The 19,750-nt window shown below is 37.4% G+C and overlaps 1 protein-coding gene across 2 annotated transcripts; it reads left to right on the top strand.

The window, feature by feature from the left end:
* Positions 1-183: 183 nt before the first annotated feature.
* On the top strand, positions 184-18,369 carry zc3h7ba (zinc finger CCCH-type containing 7Ba). 2 transcript variants are annotated; one of them, XM_067381135.1, is made up of 23 exons: positions 186-378; positions 1,924-1,999; positions 2,508-2,544; positions 2,680-2,877; positions 5,647-5,805; positions 6,116-6,196; positions 6,324-6,380; positions 6,528-6,567; positions 7,039-7,235; positions 7,314-7,569; positions 7,952-8,010; positions 8,203-8,305; positions 9,817-9,978; positions 10,107-10,312; positions 11,430-11,530; positions 11,612-11,793; positions 12,611-12,666; positions 13,354-13,601; positions 13,688-13,793; positions 14,424-14,532; positions 17,045-17,172; positions 17,246-17,418; positions 17,574-18,369. In XM_067381135.1, the coding sequence occupies exons 2-23, from the start codon at positions 1,941-1,943 to the stop codon at positions 17,752-17,754; spliced, it is 2,898 nt and encodes a 965-aa protein (XP_067237236.1). In that variant the 5' UTR covers positions 186-378; positions 1,924-1,940; the 3' UTR covers positions 17,755-18,369. The 2 variants fall into 2 exon arrangements, with proteins under 2 accessions (XP_067237238.1, XP_067237236.1); XM_067381137.1 differs by lacking the exons at positions 17,045-17,172; positions 17,246-17,418; positions 17,574-18,369 and adding an exon at positions 14,129-14,189 and having other exon boundaries at positions 184-378; positions 14,424-14,521.
* The last annotated feature ends 1,381 nt before the right edge of the window (positions 18,370-19,750 follow it).

Genomic DNA, 19,750 nt, shown 5'->3' with positions numbered 1-19,750 from the left:
GTTATTTGACTTTATAATGTTTCTTATGGCGTGTTTCAAATTGTATAGCAGTTATAAACTCTATAAAGGAACCATTTTTACAATATATACGTTCCCAATAAAATAATAACAATAAAAAAACCCTCAAGAGAGATTTAAACGCGGATTCCACCGAGCGCCTCCTAGCGGAGCAGACGCGCGCGTCTCATTAGCTGAAAACATTTGTCGAGTTCACAGGACAGCGTTGACACATACATATGGAAAAATGTCTTGAGATGATCGAGGTTAAGGTTAAGGACCTGTCAGTCATTCCTCTAATGTTTTAGACACGAACCACCATCTAAACACGCGCGAGGCGCAGAAGAAAGCGCGTTTGGTCGTGATTTTCTCCCGATACAGGTGAGTTTAGTGGAGTCATACAGAAACTTTGTGAGTGATTTTAATACGGCTTTAATAGGGCGTTATATTTGCTCTTTGGTGGCTGACTTTATGGGTTATTAGGTTCTCGATGTGAATGTTTATTTCCAGCTGCTTCAGTTTCGTTTTTGCAGAAACTGAAGGGAGGAAGTTCGTTTGGGCGTGTTTCAAATGTCCAGTGAACTCCCTTCTTCTAGTACACTAGCAGTACTGAGTCTGATAGTGTACTATATAATAGTAGGCTAGTCACATTACATCAGACACGAATAAAAACACTGTTGAGATACACAAATATACCTTGGTGTATAAATCCCACTGAAATAAATGATTGTAATTTTATCTGTAAAAGACTAAAATGGTGGTTAACAGTAAATGCCCTTACTATTTATATGGCAAAAACAATAGATCTAACCTTAAATTCAATGTAATATGTTGGAAAATACTGTAAATGTACTGTTTTTCGAAGTAAAGAGGAGCAAAACATTTTATAATTTACAGTGAAAAGCTGTATTTCTAGAATTCACATGAAATTGTTTTATATTATCCTATATGAAATGCCATAGAGGTAGGAATGTTCAGACGCTTTGCATCACAGAAATACATTATATTTGGTTAGAGACTTAAGATTTATTTTTAAAAAATGTGTCCAATCTTTTGACTGGTACTGTAATTTAACATAGGCCTATACAAAATGTTCTTCACATCATGTGCAATAATATGTGCATGTATGAGATCACAAAAATCATGTTTTTTTTGTTTTTTGTTTGTCAAGAGTGGACATTAATCCTGTTATCAGCATGATCACAGAGAGTTTTTCACAGCCTACCTGACTGAAAGGCCTCATTATGCAGATCTTTTGTCTTCTCAGGTGTGAATCACAACATTATTCATGATGATTCACGCCTCCACGCATACTGTGTTTCTTGACAAAAAGTGTCTTACAAAAACTAAATCAATATATTGTTTTATATGAACGAGTAGGCAGCATAATTTTTACATCATTCTGAAGCAAAAACTTTAGTCTACAACCTCCAATACCCAGAAGTCTTGTGAACACAGATTTAATATATTATTTTTGGCCTTATTTCAGTGACTTAAGTTTTTTGTTTTTTCAATAACCACGCATAAACGTTATTCCTTCAAAAACACAAACATACATGTTCCTCACATATTATGGTAGCCTAGTTTGTGCTGAATACAGTGTAATGACACTTTTTCCATTAATATGTTTATGAAAAACAAAAGCACAAATGTCAGAACATGTCAAAACTTCTCCAGGACCCCAAAAATCCTCAGACCCCTGAGGGTTAAATTGTGAAACGTACAGATTCTGTAAGTTTATTTACAGCATTATTCTCTCAACCACAGCTGCCAGGGTTTATTTTCTGTAAAGAAAGTTCACCAAAGATTTGGTTTATATAATAATGCACTTTTACATTGAAGGCATTTGTGTCTTTTTGGGACTGTCAAGGTGAACAGATGGTAAACGTGAACTTTTGCACACGCGTTTGTTTGTTTGTTTTTCAGGCTTGTGATGGTCAAACATGAGCACTGAGCGTCAGAAGCGCCGAGAGGAGATTCGGAGAGCGCTGAGCTTCATCAAGTATGACAAACTGTCAAACCCTGCAGAAATAAATACTAGATTGTGCTATTATTCTCAGACCAGATTATTTATATCCATTGCCAAATAGGCCAGGATGATGCTTTTAATAATAGGAGAAAGTTGTTTTGTCTAAACCTGTGTTTCATTAGATTGTGCTTGGTTTACTCCAGTGAAGAAACATTTTTTATTCAGTTAACATTTTGTAAGATATTTATAGTTAATATAAAACCTGATAGAGTTTACAAAAATGTTTCTTGCCATGAAAACAGATCAGCAAACCCTTTAGCCTTTTAAAAATGAGTTTTTGGTTTGTTCTGATAGTAGATTGTGTTGGCGTCCAATCAAAGTATTTTGGCAACAAGTGTTATCTGGTCAAATTGGACAGATGTCAACATGGGCAGATTGTGTGAAACAAACCAGTTGAGAAGCGCTGATCTACTCTGTAATTCTTACAGCTTTGAGTATCTTTGAGTATCTGCTGATTTTTGTTTTTTATTTGTGTCTACAGATGTTCTCTGCCTTATCCGGACCCTGAAGGCTATGAGGTTGGGCTTGAGGAGATGTTTTGCACACAAATGAAGACACATTCACAATTTGTTATAGCTTGAAATGAGCGTTAAAAACATTAATTTATGACCACTTGTTCCTCATCTGTTTGTCTCTGTTGTTGGTGTCATCAGGGGTTTGTGGTTCAGCTGGTGTGTGATCTGTTAGACGAGGGCAACGCTGCCTTTCGAGAGGATGAGTGGACGCAGGCACGGGGTCATTTCAGCGAGGGCGTCAATGTGGCACTTTACGCTCAGGCCGAGGGGCTTCATGTTCCCGCCGCCCTGCTGGAGAGTCTGTACATCAACCGCGCGGCCGCCCATCAGAACATGGTGAATATAGCTGTGTTTACATCCAAAGTTCTGAATTTAACTTGTGTGCAAAATTGGAATATATCGCATAAAACATTTTTTTGCGAATTTGCGTTTCCATCCCATGTTCAAGAGAACAACTTCCTGGGAAATTGGCACAAAATATCTGTAATAACAATTACACGTTGTATAGAACCAATCAAAAAGCTTAGAAATGTAAACACACTGACATAAACGCTGATTTTTATCAATGGGAAGCCCCGTTTCGACTGACAGGCACGCGATTGGTCCAGCCATCCTCCTGTCAGACTAGCGCGCGCTGGTATCTCCGTTATGAATTTGTTCTACACTGTTATTGTCAACTAGCCTACACAAAGAAATGATTGCATAGGCTAGCATTATTTGTTTTCTCTTTGCTTGTCTCTCTGCCTCTCTCACTTTCTCTCTCTCTCTCTCTCTCTCTCTCTCTCTCTCTAACTAACACACACACACACACACACACACACACACACACACACACACACACACCCTCCCTCTTTGTAGCACCTCTGTTCAATCTTTCTGAATTTAGTAAATCTTTGTAAAAGTGCCTTATAAAATATTAATTCAAATAAATACTTCAAAATAATTTGAGCTTCAGCCTGGTTTAATAGCATTTATATATATAAAAACGTCTTTGGTCAAATTAAGCTGTAAAATAAATAGTTTATCCCTTTAAATGCAATGGATTTTGAAAGATATCAACAAAAAACAGGCAAAAAAACTTTAAAAGTGATTTTCTCAGGTTTTGACTAGGATATCATTTTAAAGCTTATTGTCTCATCTTTCCATTGATACCAAAATCTCAATTTTGAAATTTGGGTCACTGTGACTCATTTTTCTGGATCAGGTCACACATATCTGCCTCAAAGTTTTTTTTATGTACATCTTGATGTTTTCCTTCAGTGTTTTTGTATAATATCCAAATATATTAAATATCCAGTGGCCAGGGACTCTAGACTTCAGATTTCATCAGTTTTAGCTGTGATTTTTTGCATTTTATGTTGCATGTGAAAATATTGATTACTGATAGTTGGGGTTGTGATGGTGAGGAAATGTTACGGCTGAACTCTGGTAACACCGTCAACACTGACTATCGCAGCAAGCCTATTGCAACATGACTTGACTTGATGTCAAGCTATTTCATTTAAAGATAGTAAATAAAACATGCATAACAATTGCAATAAGATTAATATATTGCATACTAAATTAGAAATAATTAAAAAATAAATCAACATAAAAAACAACAAAATTAAATCTTTAAAATAAGCATTTTTTCTTTTTTTTTAATCATATTGTAGTATTTTTCACAAATAAAGAAAAGGTTAAAACATGAATAAAAAGAAGGTAAACACTGTAACCAACCGTGCACTCAGTAATATGGTAAGTTTTTGTGCTTTTTTCCCCCAAATTGTTGTAAAATCTAGAAAGGTTCAGCCTTTTTGCCCCAGTACTCTAAGTTGCCCCTCGCCATGGGAAGAAATTAAAAGCACAGGCAAGAGTTCAGAGTTCAAGCATCTTCAGAGGTTTATTCTTCAGTTAGTGTATATATATACTCAACTCCAAGAATACATTAACATCAATAAGTCATGAGCTGGGATGTAAAGAATGGTCAAGGATACTAAAGGAACCAGGCAAGGATTTCTCCACACATAGATAAGGAGCAAGGACGGCGTGATAGCATGAGAAAGAGCTTACTGAGCAGTTCCCAAAGTCACAGATCCCTCTCTAACCCCAGCTGGATGCATGTGATCTGACTAAAAAGCCGTCACCAGGCTGCTCAGATGAGAGCCACTAGAAGAGCCAGAAAAAGTTTGCCCGGTTGAGGACTTCTAGATGTGGTCAGATTTCTCCAACTCATCTTTAGTGGGTAGTTTAAGTGTTAATTTTAACCTATAATATTAATATTAACAATATAATATTAATGTGCCTAGTGTGAGTGTGAAATCTATATCCACACTATAGATAGTTACTTAAATCAAATGAAACAATGAAATTATCAGAAGTGATAATAAACAAAAGAAATATTTTGATAAACCTAAATCATGTCTGAATCCCCTTAGTTCCCTTTATCTCTCTGCTCTTAAAAAAAGTTACGAGTTACGTATACAATTATTAATCTGATTACGTTACTCAAGTTACTTGTAATGCGTTACTCCCAACACTGATTATAAGTGTTTGTTTTAGACCGACGGGATGTCACGCAGAGCCAAAGCATAACCAAGACAATGTTCTTCCACAAAATGCATGCAGTTTTGTTTTTTAACCACTAGAGGGCCAGAAGTTACATAGTGTACCTTTAAAGGGTTGGTTGATTATGATTTCACTTTTTTAACTTTAGTTAGTGTGTAATGTTGCTGTTTGAGCATAAACAACATCTGCAAAGTTACAACGCTCAAAGTTCAAACTCAAAGTTGAATCAACTAACTCCACAGCAACTACATAAATTTATCCACTAACCATTCAGGTCCTAAAAGTTGTAACTTCTTCCTGAGTCTCTCCATCAGTGTCGACTCCGGTTTGAACAATGTAAGGCTGAACACCGTTGCTGACAATCCTGATTTTGGCTGCGTGAGATTCTCCAGCTTTGTTGTTGTTGCGCAACTGAAGCATGAGCTGTTAAAGCTCCGCCCTCTTCTGGAAAGGGGGTGGGGAGCAGCAGCTCATTTGCATTTAAAGAGACACACAAAAACGGCATGTTTTTGCTTACATTAATGCAAAGCAGGCTATAAATGTGTTGTATTTTCTCAGGGTGAGTTTGACAGCGGGGTGAAGGATTGTGACCGCGCTCTGGAGGTGTGTAAAGACAGCACTAAAGCATTATATCGTAAAGCCGTGTGTCTGAGGGAGTCTGGGAAACTCAGAGAGGCGTATGAGTGCAGCACTGCATGTCTGCTGGTCTCACCGCAGGTAAACATCACAAACAAGCCATTACCATCATGAAAGTAAATGTTGCTGCTCATTAATGTCTATTGAAAAGGAATTTAGTGGAAAACTGATATTTAAAATTACTATTTTAAATATGTAATATTATTTAAAATGTTAATTATGTACAATTATTTTATTTTTTTTACTGTATGTAAAATATGTATTTTTAGTCCAGATAATGTGTCCAATGGGGGGAAAGCTCAATTAAGCCATTTATCGGGATCATGTGACATGGTCTAGGGCTTGTGACTTCCGTCTGTTGAGTTTCTCTGAAGTTTTCTGTCTTTTTCAGGATCAGACGGTCAGTAATTTGTCCCAGGAAATTGCAGCCAGTCTGGGCCTAAAGAACAGAAAAGCGTACATCAGTTCTCATGTGAGCACCCAGAATGACATGTTTTCAAACATTATGTTTGAGTGCTTAAAGAAATGTTTTGTGAAGATAATCTTATTATCAGAAAGCTGTATTTGTATAACATTTTCTTTTTATTGTCTTGTCTCAGGGGGGGACAGTGGCAGGATCTGAGGACGACGGGCTCATTTCTCCACCTTTAGATGAGGCAGGACTTATATATATATATATATATATATATGTATATATAAAAATTACGTTTTAAACCTCTAATCAGCATTGCATGAATTTTAATTTTAATCTTAGCGTTGCAGCTCAGCATAACTCCCTCTCTCATTGTTTTGTTTGTTTGCAGATCTCGTCTGTTGAGCTGGAGAAAGAGACCGACTCTGCAGGTACTTAAAGAAACATTTATTAAGTTCATAATATCATACTGATCTGTATGGAATGCTGGGAATGCAGCATAGTTGTTTTCCTGTAGTTCAGATTGTAAATCGCGGCGCTAGATCCAAGATCCAAGGTCTTTGGCTCAGTTCCCAGAGAAAGCATGAACTGATGAAATGCTTTGAAGGCAATGCAAGTCGCTTTGGATAAAAGTGTCTGCCAAATGCATAAACATAAATGGCAACAGTATTTATTATTAGATTATTAGATGTGTCTGGTTAAATTGCAGTAGCTGACATCAACTCACAATGATCTTGGATTAAGATTTACAAATACTGTAGAAGTAATTTAATAATGACATTATATAATAATGATGGAGATTTCACCTGCTATTTTTATACAGAAGAAGCTAGTATATAGTGTACAGTATGCAAGTGTTTTATTTAAGTTCTGCGGTTGAATGTGTTGCCTTCTCTTCCCAGCAGCTGGCTCTTCTGAATGGCCGTCTCCTGTCTTACCGGCCCCGGTCCCCGTGAGCGACTCCCATGAGGCCCCGGGTCTGTCCGGAGCTGTGCCGTTGTCAGTGCCCGTGTCTCAGCCACTGGAGGACAACGACCTGATGGGAGACGAGCTGGACAGTCTCCTGGACTGCATGTCTAAAGAGGAGGACACACCGCAGGTGAGGGGACTGAAGAATGATGAGCGTTGGAGATGTAGCTTGCGGTTTCTAGTGAAATCTTTCCTGTTTCTCACTCAGAGTGGAGTCGTTCCTACCGGTCTGGTGTGTTTCTCTTCTCCGACTCCTCGTCTTCCACCCGCGTTCTTCTCCTCCGTTGGGAGTCATTTGAACTCTCTGGACACCTTCACTAAAACTGAGATGAACTCTGACTCCTCCAGCTCCACTCTGGACGTGTTAGACTCCATCTGTCCGTCCGCAGACACCGTTTCCCTGCAGCGCCCTCTAGTGGTGGGAGGAGACGCGCTCGATTCGCTGTCTGAATTCAGTCTGCCAGGTCTGTGCGTTCAGATCTTCTAGTCATGTGATTCCTATATTACCTACTAGATATTTTATTTACAGAAACTAGGACGGTTGAGATATTAAAGTAGTTTAATAAAGTAATTGCAAATAATTATATTTTATGCTTGCCAAAGTTTCAAGACCTTAATGCTTTCAAGGGAATGAACATTTACATTTGTGATAACAAAAGAACGTTATAATCTTCAGCAATTTCTACTTTAATAGTTATCTTGAGAGACAAATTACATTCATATGACTTTTTAAGATTTGATCTATCTCTAGAAATAACACTTTTAAGATGCCTTTTGTGTCCAGGTTTTCCAAGACTGTGGGATCAAATAAATGAATTCTGCTGTATGTGTTTATTTCTCTTTCAGGTGGAAAAGTCTGTCATAATTTTCTGCCGTCTGTCAAACTGACAAACTCTTCTCATACGGTGAGTGTGACCGTCTGATGATATGAAAGCATTGGAGCATCTCTGTTTAACATGAGAGAGAGTTCATGTGTGTGTGTGTGTGTGTGTGTGCGTGTGTGTGTGTGTGTGTGTGTGTGTGTGTGTTTGTGTGTGTGTGTTTGTGTGTGTGTTTGTGTGTGTGTGTGTGTTTGTGTGTGTGTTTGTGTCTTACAGAGAAACGGTCACATGACCTCCAAACTTTCCTGTCTGTCCAAGAACCCACTGGAACAAACACATGAATTTACTCAAGCCTGCAGCACCTGCTTCACTTCTACAGGTGATTCAGAATCAGATATATTTATCTATTAGGTGTGTAACGGTAAATGTATTCATCCCGAACTGTCACATTACAGACATCAAAGTTTGGTTCATACAGTCAGACAACAAATACAGTCAGTCACAGGTGATCCCCACTCCAATCCAGAACGGGGCTTTCGGTAATGCAATGCTGTTTGCTAACCGCTACAACAGAAAAAGCGCAAAAGAAGAACAACCGATTTTCCCTGTCCCAAATGGCACCTTAAACCCTCACGGTCTTCCTCTGAGTCAATAAAACATATGCAGACAAAACAAAATTAATACCCGCAGCTCAAATAAGATGAAACACAAATGTTTGTTTAACTAAAGTCATTTTTGCTCATTGAATTGGATCATCAAAGGTCAGCAGCAAAGACATTGGTTAATAAAGTGAGATTAAAGGTACAATATGTAAAATTTTTGCAGTAAAATGTCCAAAAACCACTAGGCTAGTGTTATATATTTTGTCCAGCTGATTACAAACAATATCTCTAATGTTTTCAACTACTTGTAAATCATGAGAAAATTCCCCATTCTAAACAGTGACACGGGGCAGTGCAGTCGACTGTCAATGACGTCAGTTACCTTTGTTACCGCATTTACTGACGTAGAAACCACATGACAACAGTGCAGTAGACAAATGCGGAAGTAGTGTCTAGCGTCCAGCAAACCACTAGCTTGCTTCAAGCAGTTCCTTATTTACTTCTTGCACGTTTTATGGTGGATTGTGTTATTTATGGAACATAATTACTGTTTACCATCTGCCGCTGGTTCTGTCGACAAGGACAGCTCCCGTAAACTCATGACCGGAAAAGCGGAAGCGGCGCCGGCGACTGTGTCATAATAAAAGTCCCGCTGCTCGTGAGGCGTGTGTTGATCAATCGCTCCAGCTCCTCGTTCAGCTCCCGCAACACTCGGTCCTGCTCTGCTTCATACTACAGTAACGTTAATAATCGCATCCATGAACATGAGTTCTTCCAGACTCCAATCCCTATTCTTTTGCACCGTCCGTTGAGATGGAGACCACATGTCCCAAGTTTCCGCTCTAAAACTTGGCGTCATCAAACTACGCCTTTGTTTTGAATAGACTTCTAGCGACCTCTAGCGGAAAAAAATATCACAAATTGTACCTTTAAATACATAAAGTGCTATTTAACATGATTATTGCAGGTTAGCATTATATTCTGAACTGCATATGACTCTTTTTATTCATTTTGAGGAATACTGAATCTGTTTTTGTGCAAGTGAGATGAGTAAATGCTCACATATAGTCTAAAACTACAATAACCATCATGTTCACACAACACCTCTGTACTTACTCATGATTTCTCAGTATGAGGACAGGAGCTGTCAGATATTTTGTTGTAAATTGAAAAGTAATGTTACTTTACTAGATACTTGAAAAAGTAATCTGATCACCAAACTTGTGTTACCTGTAACGCGTTACCCCCAACTCTGGCTTTAACTCATCGGTCTGTGTGTCTCTCTCAGGTCCAGGTGTGCTGGAATTTGAGCTCAGGTCTGATGTGAATCACAGCTGTAAGAAGGATTTTCTGTTGTGCAGACGGAGCAGCGGGGCCAACTCACCCTGGAGGCGGATCCGGCCCCGCCCAACTCGCAACAACTTTCAGGCCGCCTTTGTGCTCTGCAGAGGTGCGTCACCTGTTGAATGATTAATTAACTAATACCGTAATTATTGTGATTTAATCCTCCCTATATGTGTGTGTGTGTGTGTGTGTGTGTGTGTGTGTGTGTGTGTGTGTGTGTGTGTGTGTGTGTAGAGGTGTTGGAGAATCAGGTGTGTAAGTACGGTGAGGGCTGCACATTTGCATATTGTCAAGAAGAGATTGACGTGTGGACGCAGGAGAGGCGGGGCTTACTCATCAGAGAGCTGCTCTTCAATCCACTGGCGACCAATGAGAGACAAACACTCAGTGTCATCAAACTCCTGAACATACACACGGGCATGTTTATGTTCCTCTGTGAGGTAAGAGCAAACACGCACACAATTTGTGGTGAAAATTTCAAGATTCAATACCAGTTTTGATGTTTTTACTGGTGGATTTATTCCATAGTTGAAAGAGTCTTACAATGGGATGTTACTGTTATAACATGAGTGCTTTTTTTTTTTTTACTAAAAATGTTTTTAAAATTTTAAAATCATGTTATCATTACAAGAGATGCAATAAAAATAAGAGAAGAAATAAAAATATTAAATGCAAAGAAACAAAATTAGTAAAAATTTATTTAAAATGTGTTAAAAATAGGATGTATTTAGACATAGTTTTTGTTTTTTGGTAAAAATATCCTTTAAATGTAGTCAAATTTCATGTCATACTCATTAATATTAGTCAGTTTTACTATAAAACTAACAAAAGCTAAAACTGCATCTAATTTTTGTCAATGAAAATAAGTAGTTGATAAGAGTGAAAAATCAAACCAAATATTCAAACACTTTATAAATGAATTTCATCAGCATTTAAGTATGTATCAATGCAAACATAATTTTTTTGTGTAACCTAATCTGCTAAAATAAGAACCTAAACTTAGAAGGTCAAAAAAGTAAATAATGGCATGGTAAAAGTAATGCAAATGAATTGAGCAGTTTAACCCAGGTCTTGTGAAGAGATATAAATGCTTTGTGTGATGAACAGATTTAATTAGGCTTTTCTTCACATATACAAATAATCTGTTTAGGTTATCTGGACTATCAACAGAGGGACAGAAACCCTCATGTCATTCCAAACCCATGACACTAATATTAAAAAAAAAATCTGAGAGGTTTCTGTCCATGAAGCATGTTATTTTCATATAATAGTTGTCATTAACAAAATCAAAAAACGATTTGTTAACGACCAGTATGTAGGACAAAAACGCTTTTTCTAGAGCACTTATACTTTATCTCATGTAAGTGACATCATTTTCCACAGATCAGTCAAAGTAATATTCATTTAAGTGAAATATTCCATGAAAGAGTGGTGCTCCTGGTTCAGTGCTGTGAATCATGTGCTTATTTAATGGGACATTTAGTGGTAACTATTCTGTTCAAACTCTCTGGACGTCTCTGTTCTGATACTGAAACACTGTTGTCTGTCTTTCATCAGGCCTGTTTTGACCGTAAACCCAGAATGATCAGCAAACGCTGGAAGGAGAATCCCACTCTGTGTGCCAACACTCAAACGCAACATCAGTTTGACAAGAAGAAGTACGTGGAAAAAAACACCATCCATTGGTGTCTTTTCTAGTCGGCCAGCCATAATAAAGCATCTGTGTGTCTCTCTGTCAGGTGTCTGGTTCACGTGGTGAAGAACAGCACTGTGAGTTACAGTAAGATCCGAGCGTTGAGTTCTCACTGTCAGTTTGACATGTGCCGTCATGAGCTCAGTTTGGGCTGTAAGAGGGAGGACGGCTGCTGCTTCGCTCACTCGCTCATCGAACTGCAGATCTGGATCCTGCAGAGAGAGACTGGTACACAAACACACACTGGAGATCTGATACACACACAATACAGTTTAATACCTGTAATTGTCATGTGACAGAAATCATAACATGTGTTACCAACTCATGAGGCACTAAGTGTGACATTTGGAGTGGAAAAAATTCCTTTTTTTTTTTTTTTGTCATGTATCTGTATATACTTCAGATGTTCCTCAGAGTTATTTTGCTGTTACAGTGAAACATCTATACTAAATAAATAGACAAACGATGTAAAATAGAAAATAATTTTACAATAGAGCAAAGTTTTAAATCTACAAATTACTCATTTAAAATAGTATTTGTTATCAGTTTTATCTAAAGCATCTCTTTCACACACAGATATCGTTGTGATGTTTGATATTAGTTTAAAACCCCTTATTTTTGCACAATAATGTTTGAAAGGATTGTGTTTTCCAACTTTTTTCTTGCTGTAATATTTTGTTTTATTGCTATGAATTCAAATTTACAAGAGGATGGTAAATACAAAAAATATACAAATAAAACAAATCAGTACTTTGTCAAAATAAATAGTACTATGACAATAATATAATAATGGCAATAAAGACACCATGCATCCATCCATCCATCCATTTTCTTTTCTATCTATCTATCTATCTATCTATCTATCTATCTATCTATCTATCTATCTATCTATCTATCTATCTATCTATCTATCTATCTATCTATCTATCTATCTATCTATCTATCTATCTATCTATCTATCTATCTATCTATCTATCTATCCATCCATCTGGTTTCTTTATTGTTATATTTATAAACTCACCAAACATCATCTCTCTGTGTTTAGAAATCAGCCATGAAGAGATTGTGCAGGAGTCCAAAAAACACTGGAACAAACAGCGTGTGAGTTTCTTATCTATTGTTACATAATGTTAATATAATATCAAAGTATTTCTTAAATAATTATCATTATGTATTCAGCCTGATGCTGTTCTAAAGTTGTATGACTTATTTTTTGCATTGCACAAATGGAGAAGTTTTAGAAGATGTTCTTCTCGCAGTGTCAAATCATGTTTACTAGATTTTAGATTAGTAAAGTATTAATGTTTTTAAACATTTGCTTTATTTTAATTTTGATCTTTTAATATTGATATTTTATTGTAACAGCAAAATAATTCTTTTTTTTTAATGACAATTGTCATTAAGAACATGTAATAATGCTTAAAATAAAATAAAAACAATAAAACATGCTATTATATGATAACAGCGAGAAGGACATTTTCTAACATTTCTCCGTTTATGCTCTGCAAAAACAAGGAAACCTGGGTAAGTAAGTCAAAATCATTTAAGAAAATGTTCTTTCAACTGTTCTGAAATTAGACAATAGGGTTTAGCGAGGGGGAAAAAATATATTTTTTATTTAGTGAAAATCTTGACTTTGGCCATTGCTCATTTATGGATTTTATTTATTTTTGATTTTAGTTTAATTATTCTTGAAATGCTTAGTGGTAGAGTTCTGATCAACCGTATTAATTAGTACATAGATTGTGTGATCGTCTCTAAACTCTGTTTATATTGTGTCTTCATCAGCCTGTGATTGCAGCATCACGATCACCAATTAAAAACACAGCAGCAAAACCAAGGAGTCCAATCAGAGCAGAGCATACGAATGGGAAGGCGGGTCCTGTGCAGGGAACAGGAGGTGCTGATACAGCTGAGGTCAAAGGTCACAGGCTGGAGCTGATGATGAAGTTTGTGTGCAGTCAGTGCTGGAAAGATGGGCTGCTCAGTGAACCAGACCGAGCGCTGAAATACTGCACCTCTAAAGCCCGACACAGGTGCGGACGGACAGACACACACACAGATGCCACATCTAAACACACGCAAACCTTCTCACTCTCTTCCTCTGTCTGTCTCTCTTCAGCTGGACCAAAGACAGGAGGGTTTTACTGGTCAGGTCTCACGAGAGGAAGAAGTGGGTCACAGTGCGGCCTGTACCTTTTGCCAAGACCTTTCCTCAACAATACGACGTGAGTGAAATCAAAGTAGTGATGTGAATTATTTGTTTTTTTATAATTCTACATGCAATGTATTTGTCAAAAGCCAGTGTTCATTTTGATAGAAAATTTTGATTTAGTTTTAGTCAGTCTTTTGACTAAATCAGCATTTAGTTTTAGTCATATTTTAATCATCTGAGTTGTTTTTAGTCTAGTTTTAGTCAACAAAATATACGACAATCTACAATAGATTGTTGACTAAAATTCAGTAGTCGTCTTTGTATAAATCCTTGTTAAAGCTACTAAAGTAACTCAGTGAAGAGCAGTGAGTGATTTTCTCTTTGTCTTTTTTTTTTTTTAACTTTAAGGACTCAGACAGCAGCAGGTTTAGGCTACTATCACTTTAGGAGCTAAAGCACGGATTGAATGGTACACATCTGATTTTCTCCCAACTGTTTAAGACATAACTGACTATTTAAAGGCATACTCACCAACACGGGCAGTTTGATATATTTTTGTGTGCATTTGCCCTTTCAAATACACTCAAACTGGAGAGAACTCAACTCGACGTGCTGTCAGAGAGGTGGCTTTCTGTGTGCACGCTTTAATAAAGATGCTTAAACTGTGAGCTCCTGGCGTCTAACGCTGAATGTTTCCCCACAGATCTGCATCCATGTGCTGAAGCAGCGTAAATGTCATTACATCGGGAACTGTACTTTCGCTCACAGTCAGGAGGAGAAGGAGCTGTGGACGTACATGAAGAACAACGGCTGTGAGCATGAAATCAAACACACAGTCAACACTGATGTCTATTCATGCGCTGAAGTTGGTCCTGTGTAGTGTGATAGATGAGGATTAATGTTAGGGATGATTGATTTAGGCGAGACAAAATTGCAGTTTTTCTTATCAAATTTTTTAACTCTTTTAAAAAGTTATTTAGAATGAGGAGATCTGACATTGTATGAACATGTGTGTAAGAGAAACATAATATACAGTAACATAACATACAATCATTTGAACACACGTAAAATATGATAGTTCCTCCCGGGTGGCCGAATATTTTTTTTTTTTTTTTTTTTTTTTTTTCTCAAAATTTTGCACAGACCTCTGGGATCAAAGAGTCAAACATGCCCACAGATTTTAATTCTGATCAACCTCTTCACCCTTGTTAAATAGCTGCTGAAAATTGATTGGTGCGGTCATGTTTTTCAACATATGTGAATGTCTTCTTCATAGACGATGGCACCTTTGACAAAGACATTGCTAGTCAATTTTCAAGTCAGTAGGACCAGTGGATCCATAGACCATTTTGATTTCTTTTATTTTTTTCTTTTATAGCACCACAAAGTGGGCAAGCACATTTTTTATGCCCGTGTCCTCATATTGAGGCCATACATAAGTGTACCAAGTTTGGTGATTATCTTATTTCATTCAAGAGTTATAGTCATTTAAGTAAGCAAGTGTCCATGCCCAATTTGTGCATTTTGGCATGCTGTTGTGGTGATGAATCTTATATATATATATATATATATATATATTTAGACTCCAGAGAATCTTTGCACTGCAGGACTAGTTTGCAAAAATACGTTTTGCAAAAAAGTTGAATATGGCGGAAATATTCTTAGTCTCGAGTTAAAAATACCTGTGCTGGCAAAACGAGTCGCTGTGAGCAAATTTTGAAAAATTAGTTACTATTTTCACATTCTCTATTAAAAAGCCTTCAAAATGTTGTATGATTTGTTGGAATAAGACAAAGAAAAAAAATAGCCATACCTGTTTGAAGTCAATAGAGTCAGCAAAGTAAATTTTGAGAAAAATCGAGTTAAAGTTTTCTGAAATTTCCAAAAACAAAATCACCAGCAAACATACCTTAAAACCCTGGTAATACCACCAGATTTGGTACAAACCGAGTTAAAACTAAATATCTATAGGAAAAAATACATATTCAACTTTTTCCCCCATGAAACCACAATTGCTTGATTAACATTAAAGGATTAGTTCACTTTTAAATAAAATTTTCCTGATAATTCATTCACCCCCATGTCATCCTAGATCTTTCTTTCTTGAGTCAAAAACAAAAAAAAAGAAGGTTTTTGATGCACGTGCTTCCGCTTTCCGTATTCTTTAGAAACTCACTCTGTATGTCCTATGACTTCCCTATTCTACTTACGGAACAAACTCAGTGCCAGTTAATTTTTTATGTTTCGTCCGTACCAGTGAATGTGCTATAACTATTTATCCGCCGTCATCGGTTGTCCTGATTGCTTACTAGCCTGCGCGTTCACGGCAGGCTCCGTTGTGATGGGGGAGGAGCTGTGGAGGGAGGGCTGTAGCGCAGCAGAGAGCAAGGGGATGTGACCTGTGAGATGTGCTTGTTCAAATTTTCAGGCTAAGTCAACGTTTTCTAAAAATTCCCTTACAGCAGCTTTAAGACATAACAGATAATGTTTGTGTGAATACTCACCAAGCAGGGTTGCCAGGTTTTCGCAAACAAAAGCCGCCCAATTGCTACTCAAAACTAACCCAAAACCAGCCCAATCGCGTTTCAGGTGGAGTACCCCGGTAAAAATTCCAGGGGGTAAAATCCGAGTTTTTGGTGTTAAAGTAGCCCAAATTCCACAGGATAACCGCGGACTTGGCAACACTGTCGCCAAGACAGATATTGTGGGATTTGCAGTTTGATTGGGATTGCATGCTGTCTGAGCCATCTTTGTGTGTGCACTTCAGATCTGTCAGTCAGCGCAAGTAAGATCATTTCGTTTACATCAGCATGAGTTTGAAAATCACATTTCATTGATTCAGACTCATCAAGAATTCACTATGAATATTCACATTGCGCTTTAAAATGATACCAAACTTGTGCTGAGAGGAAGCTCCAGTTGTCGAGAAACAAGAAAAATGTCATCATTCATGGACAAAGGAAAGGTACTCCTCTCAGAAAACGTACAAATAACGATACATTTAATTGCATACGATTGCGTTTGATTGCAGTTTGAAGCATTGGGATCTCTAGATGAGGGCTTAATGAACAAATTTTTGTGTGAACCTCAAATTCGACCAAAATTGTTTTGCCCGAAAATAGCCTGTCCGCATTCAGACTCCTTTTGCCAGCACTGTTCACTAATGATACAAGACACATGAATCTGCGACAAACTGTCCTAACTTTGGCGATCTTTACTGTCACCAGTGCAGTATGTACTACATATTTTGTACGAGTGTGAATTTGGTTTCAGCTGACGTCACAGTCTAGACATAGTCTGAATGAATGACTGGTTTAATTGCAGTCACGGACATCCAGCAGGTGTTTGACGTCTGGCTCTCCAATCAGAACAGAGCATCTGACGGCACCTCACCGCCTCAGCCAGTAGAAGAGAAGCAGATCACCATGCCGACGGACTTTGCTGAACCAATGGTTGGTGCTCGCAGGTTTATTCTTGCCGTTCTAATGTTTACTGTGTGCTCATGAAGTGTGTTTGTTGGTGTAGCCGGACAGTTTCTACTGCCCTCTGTGTGGTAAACACAGTAACAGTGACCGGCAGTGGCAGCAGCACATCACCACAGAGAAACACAAGTACAGAGTGTTGAGCGGAGAGGGAGAAGACGAGAGTCTGTCCTGGTCTTATCGCTTCCCTGGACCCTGTTTCTCCATCTGCCCCAGGTACACCAACATCAAGTCAATGAACATGATCAATGATGAAGGGTTTGTCGAAGAATTATTCTGACTGGCTAATCTGCTATCAGTCACATGTTGTTTGATCAGTACACAGGTGGTTTTTACTGTCATCCTCATTGGCTGTGGTGTGTGATTGACAGGTTGGCTGATAGTTGTACTGAAGGCTTGAGTTGTGACTTCGCTCACAGTGAGGAGGAGCTTCAGGAGTGGCACAGACGAAGGGATTTTCTGCGCAGGAGGTTGGACAAAGCCAGAGCTGACATGCTGATCTCTGAAACTGACAATGACTTTGGGATCTACAACTTCCTGCTTCAGAACTAAACAAACAAGAACACATTTGTACTGAGTCTGTGAGAGTTTGATTAGGTGAGAGTTACTGTGACAGTCCTGATGAGTGTTTGCATGTTTTAATGAAGCTGAAAGATGTTAACCTCCAGACTGAACTTGTGTATATCATCCAGACGTGACCCATATGTCTGTGAATGGAACAATTTTCGAGAAACAAAATGGTGGATGCAGTTCAATACATTAATTTGACTCTGTCTGGAGTGATTCTGGATCTTGTGAACTGTTGATCGTTAGTGTTCATTCTGTTCATACACTGAATAAACGTTTCATCTGTTAGACAGCGATCAGGACATTTTGTCTTTCAGTTGTTGATTTGTCCAGGACTCCAATAAGACGAGCACAGAAGTGATATTTTTGTAAGTTTGTTTTATTCTTCACTGTTTATACAAGAAAATGAAATGTTAAACATATTGATCATAGTATTATGTAATAAACATTATTTTATGATTTTTTTTTTTAGTATCTGTTTTTTGAATAAATGATTATGTATGTATCTCTAGTTCTCTGTTCTGAACCCAATATTTCACCGTTGAAATTGATGTGAATCAGTGGAAATGAATCAGAAATCTTGTCAAATGTGTTTAAGGGGAGAAACAACAGGCACCTGTCTCATGTTTTGAGATTTTGCACTTTTTGGGTTTTCATAAAGTGTTTTATCAGACTGGTGGAAAGAAAACATCCAAAATACACCTTTAAGTGTTTATTTTATAGCACTTTATCTATTTGCATCTATAGATTTCAATTACAGTAAATATTTGTAAAGGCCATTTTCTCAAAATGAGTTTTTTCTCCTGCTCTGAGTCACAAATCTCCACTTCTTCAGCAGAACTTACACCAAACTTTACAGTTTTATTTTACAGAGGGATTTGTTGATATATAATTTTCCTGATTTTATGCATTTTATTTCTAAAAAAAAAATGGTGATTTTTTTTTTTTTTTTCAGGCTGTTGATAGTATTTTCTGTTTTATGGAGTGATAAAAAGAGATATCCAAAATTCCCTCTGTAAAAAACCTTTTGAATTTAATATGTACAAAAAAATAACTGAACCTTACATCATCCAATATTCAGATTTTTGCACGAGACAAACCCTGCGTCTCAATCAGCTCCCTAGTTCCCTAGGTCGTGAATCAGTATATCATAAAAGTGAATGTGGCTGATTCCCTGATCAGTGCCCTGACTACTGAACCAGGGAGCTGATTGAGACACACGGATAGTTTGAATTTTAAACCGTTAGCAGCGCGCACAAGTTCTGTCAACTGCGCACGCGCCTGATGGTCATTTTTTTTCCAGCAGACGGACTCCAGAGACAAGGTAAGCGCTTCCTGGCCGTTTGTTAATCGATTTTGCCTATATGTTCAGCGTTTTAACTGCCAAATGAATAAATAGTTAATTACGTAATTAAATATTCTGTTTGGTTGATTTGCGCACGAACAATCTCTGAGGTAAAATCTGAGATGAAATGTATATTTTAAGTTGGCCACTGACCACGACAAAGTACACAATCACTTTAATAATTTCTAAACTTAAATTCTAGTAGCTAAAGAGAGTTTTTTTAATATACATTTTTAGACTGCTGTTTGCACTTGCATCAATCAGCCTATAGCTATCTGGTAATAAATTTAATTTTGTAGTGTGTAACGTTATACCTTTGAACACCAAATTATCTTAATATTTGCATTTCAGCCTCACTTATCCAATGAATTGTAGTAGTTTTGTGACATTCAAATTTATGAAACTCAATTTATTTTTTATTTTTTTTATTTAAGCTCGTTGAAAACCTAATTTTATTGTTCATGTGTATTGCCTCCTCAAGATGAATCCCTTTGTTGTATTCCTCTCTTTGGAAAAAAAGTGTTTGCTAAATGAACAAATGTGTAGAATGTAAATTGATTTTCTGGTCATAATATCTGTAAACTCTGTAAGTGCTGCTCGCATCTCCAAACACAGCATGTGAAGGAATCATTTTGG

This window comes from Chanodichthys erythropterus, chromosome 3 (genome assembly GCF_024489055.1).
Source record: "Chanodichthys erythropterus isolate Z2021 chromosome 3, ASM2448905v1, whole genome shotgun sequence".
NCBI lineage: Eukaryota > Metazoa > Chordata > Actinopteri > Cypriniformes > Xenocyprididae > Chanodichthys > Chanodichthys erythropterus.
The sequence above is the reverse complement of the archived record's forward strand: the minus strand, read 5'-3'. Positions and strand labels throughout refer to the sequence as shown.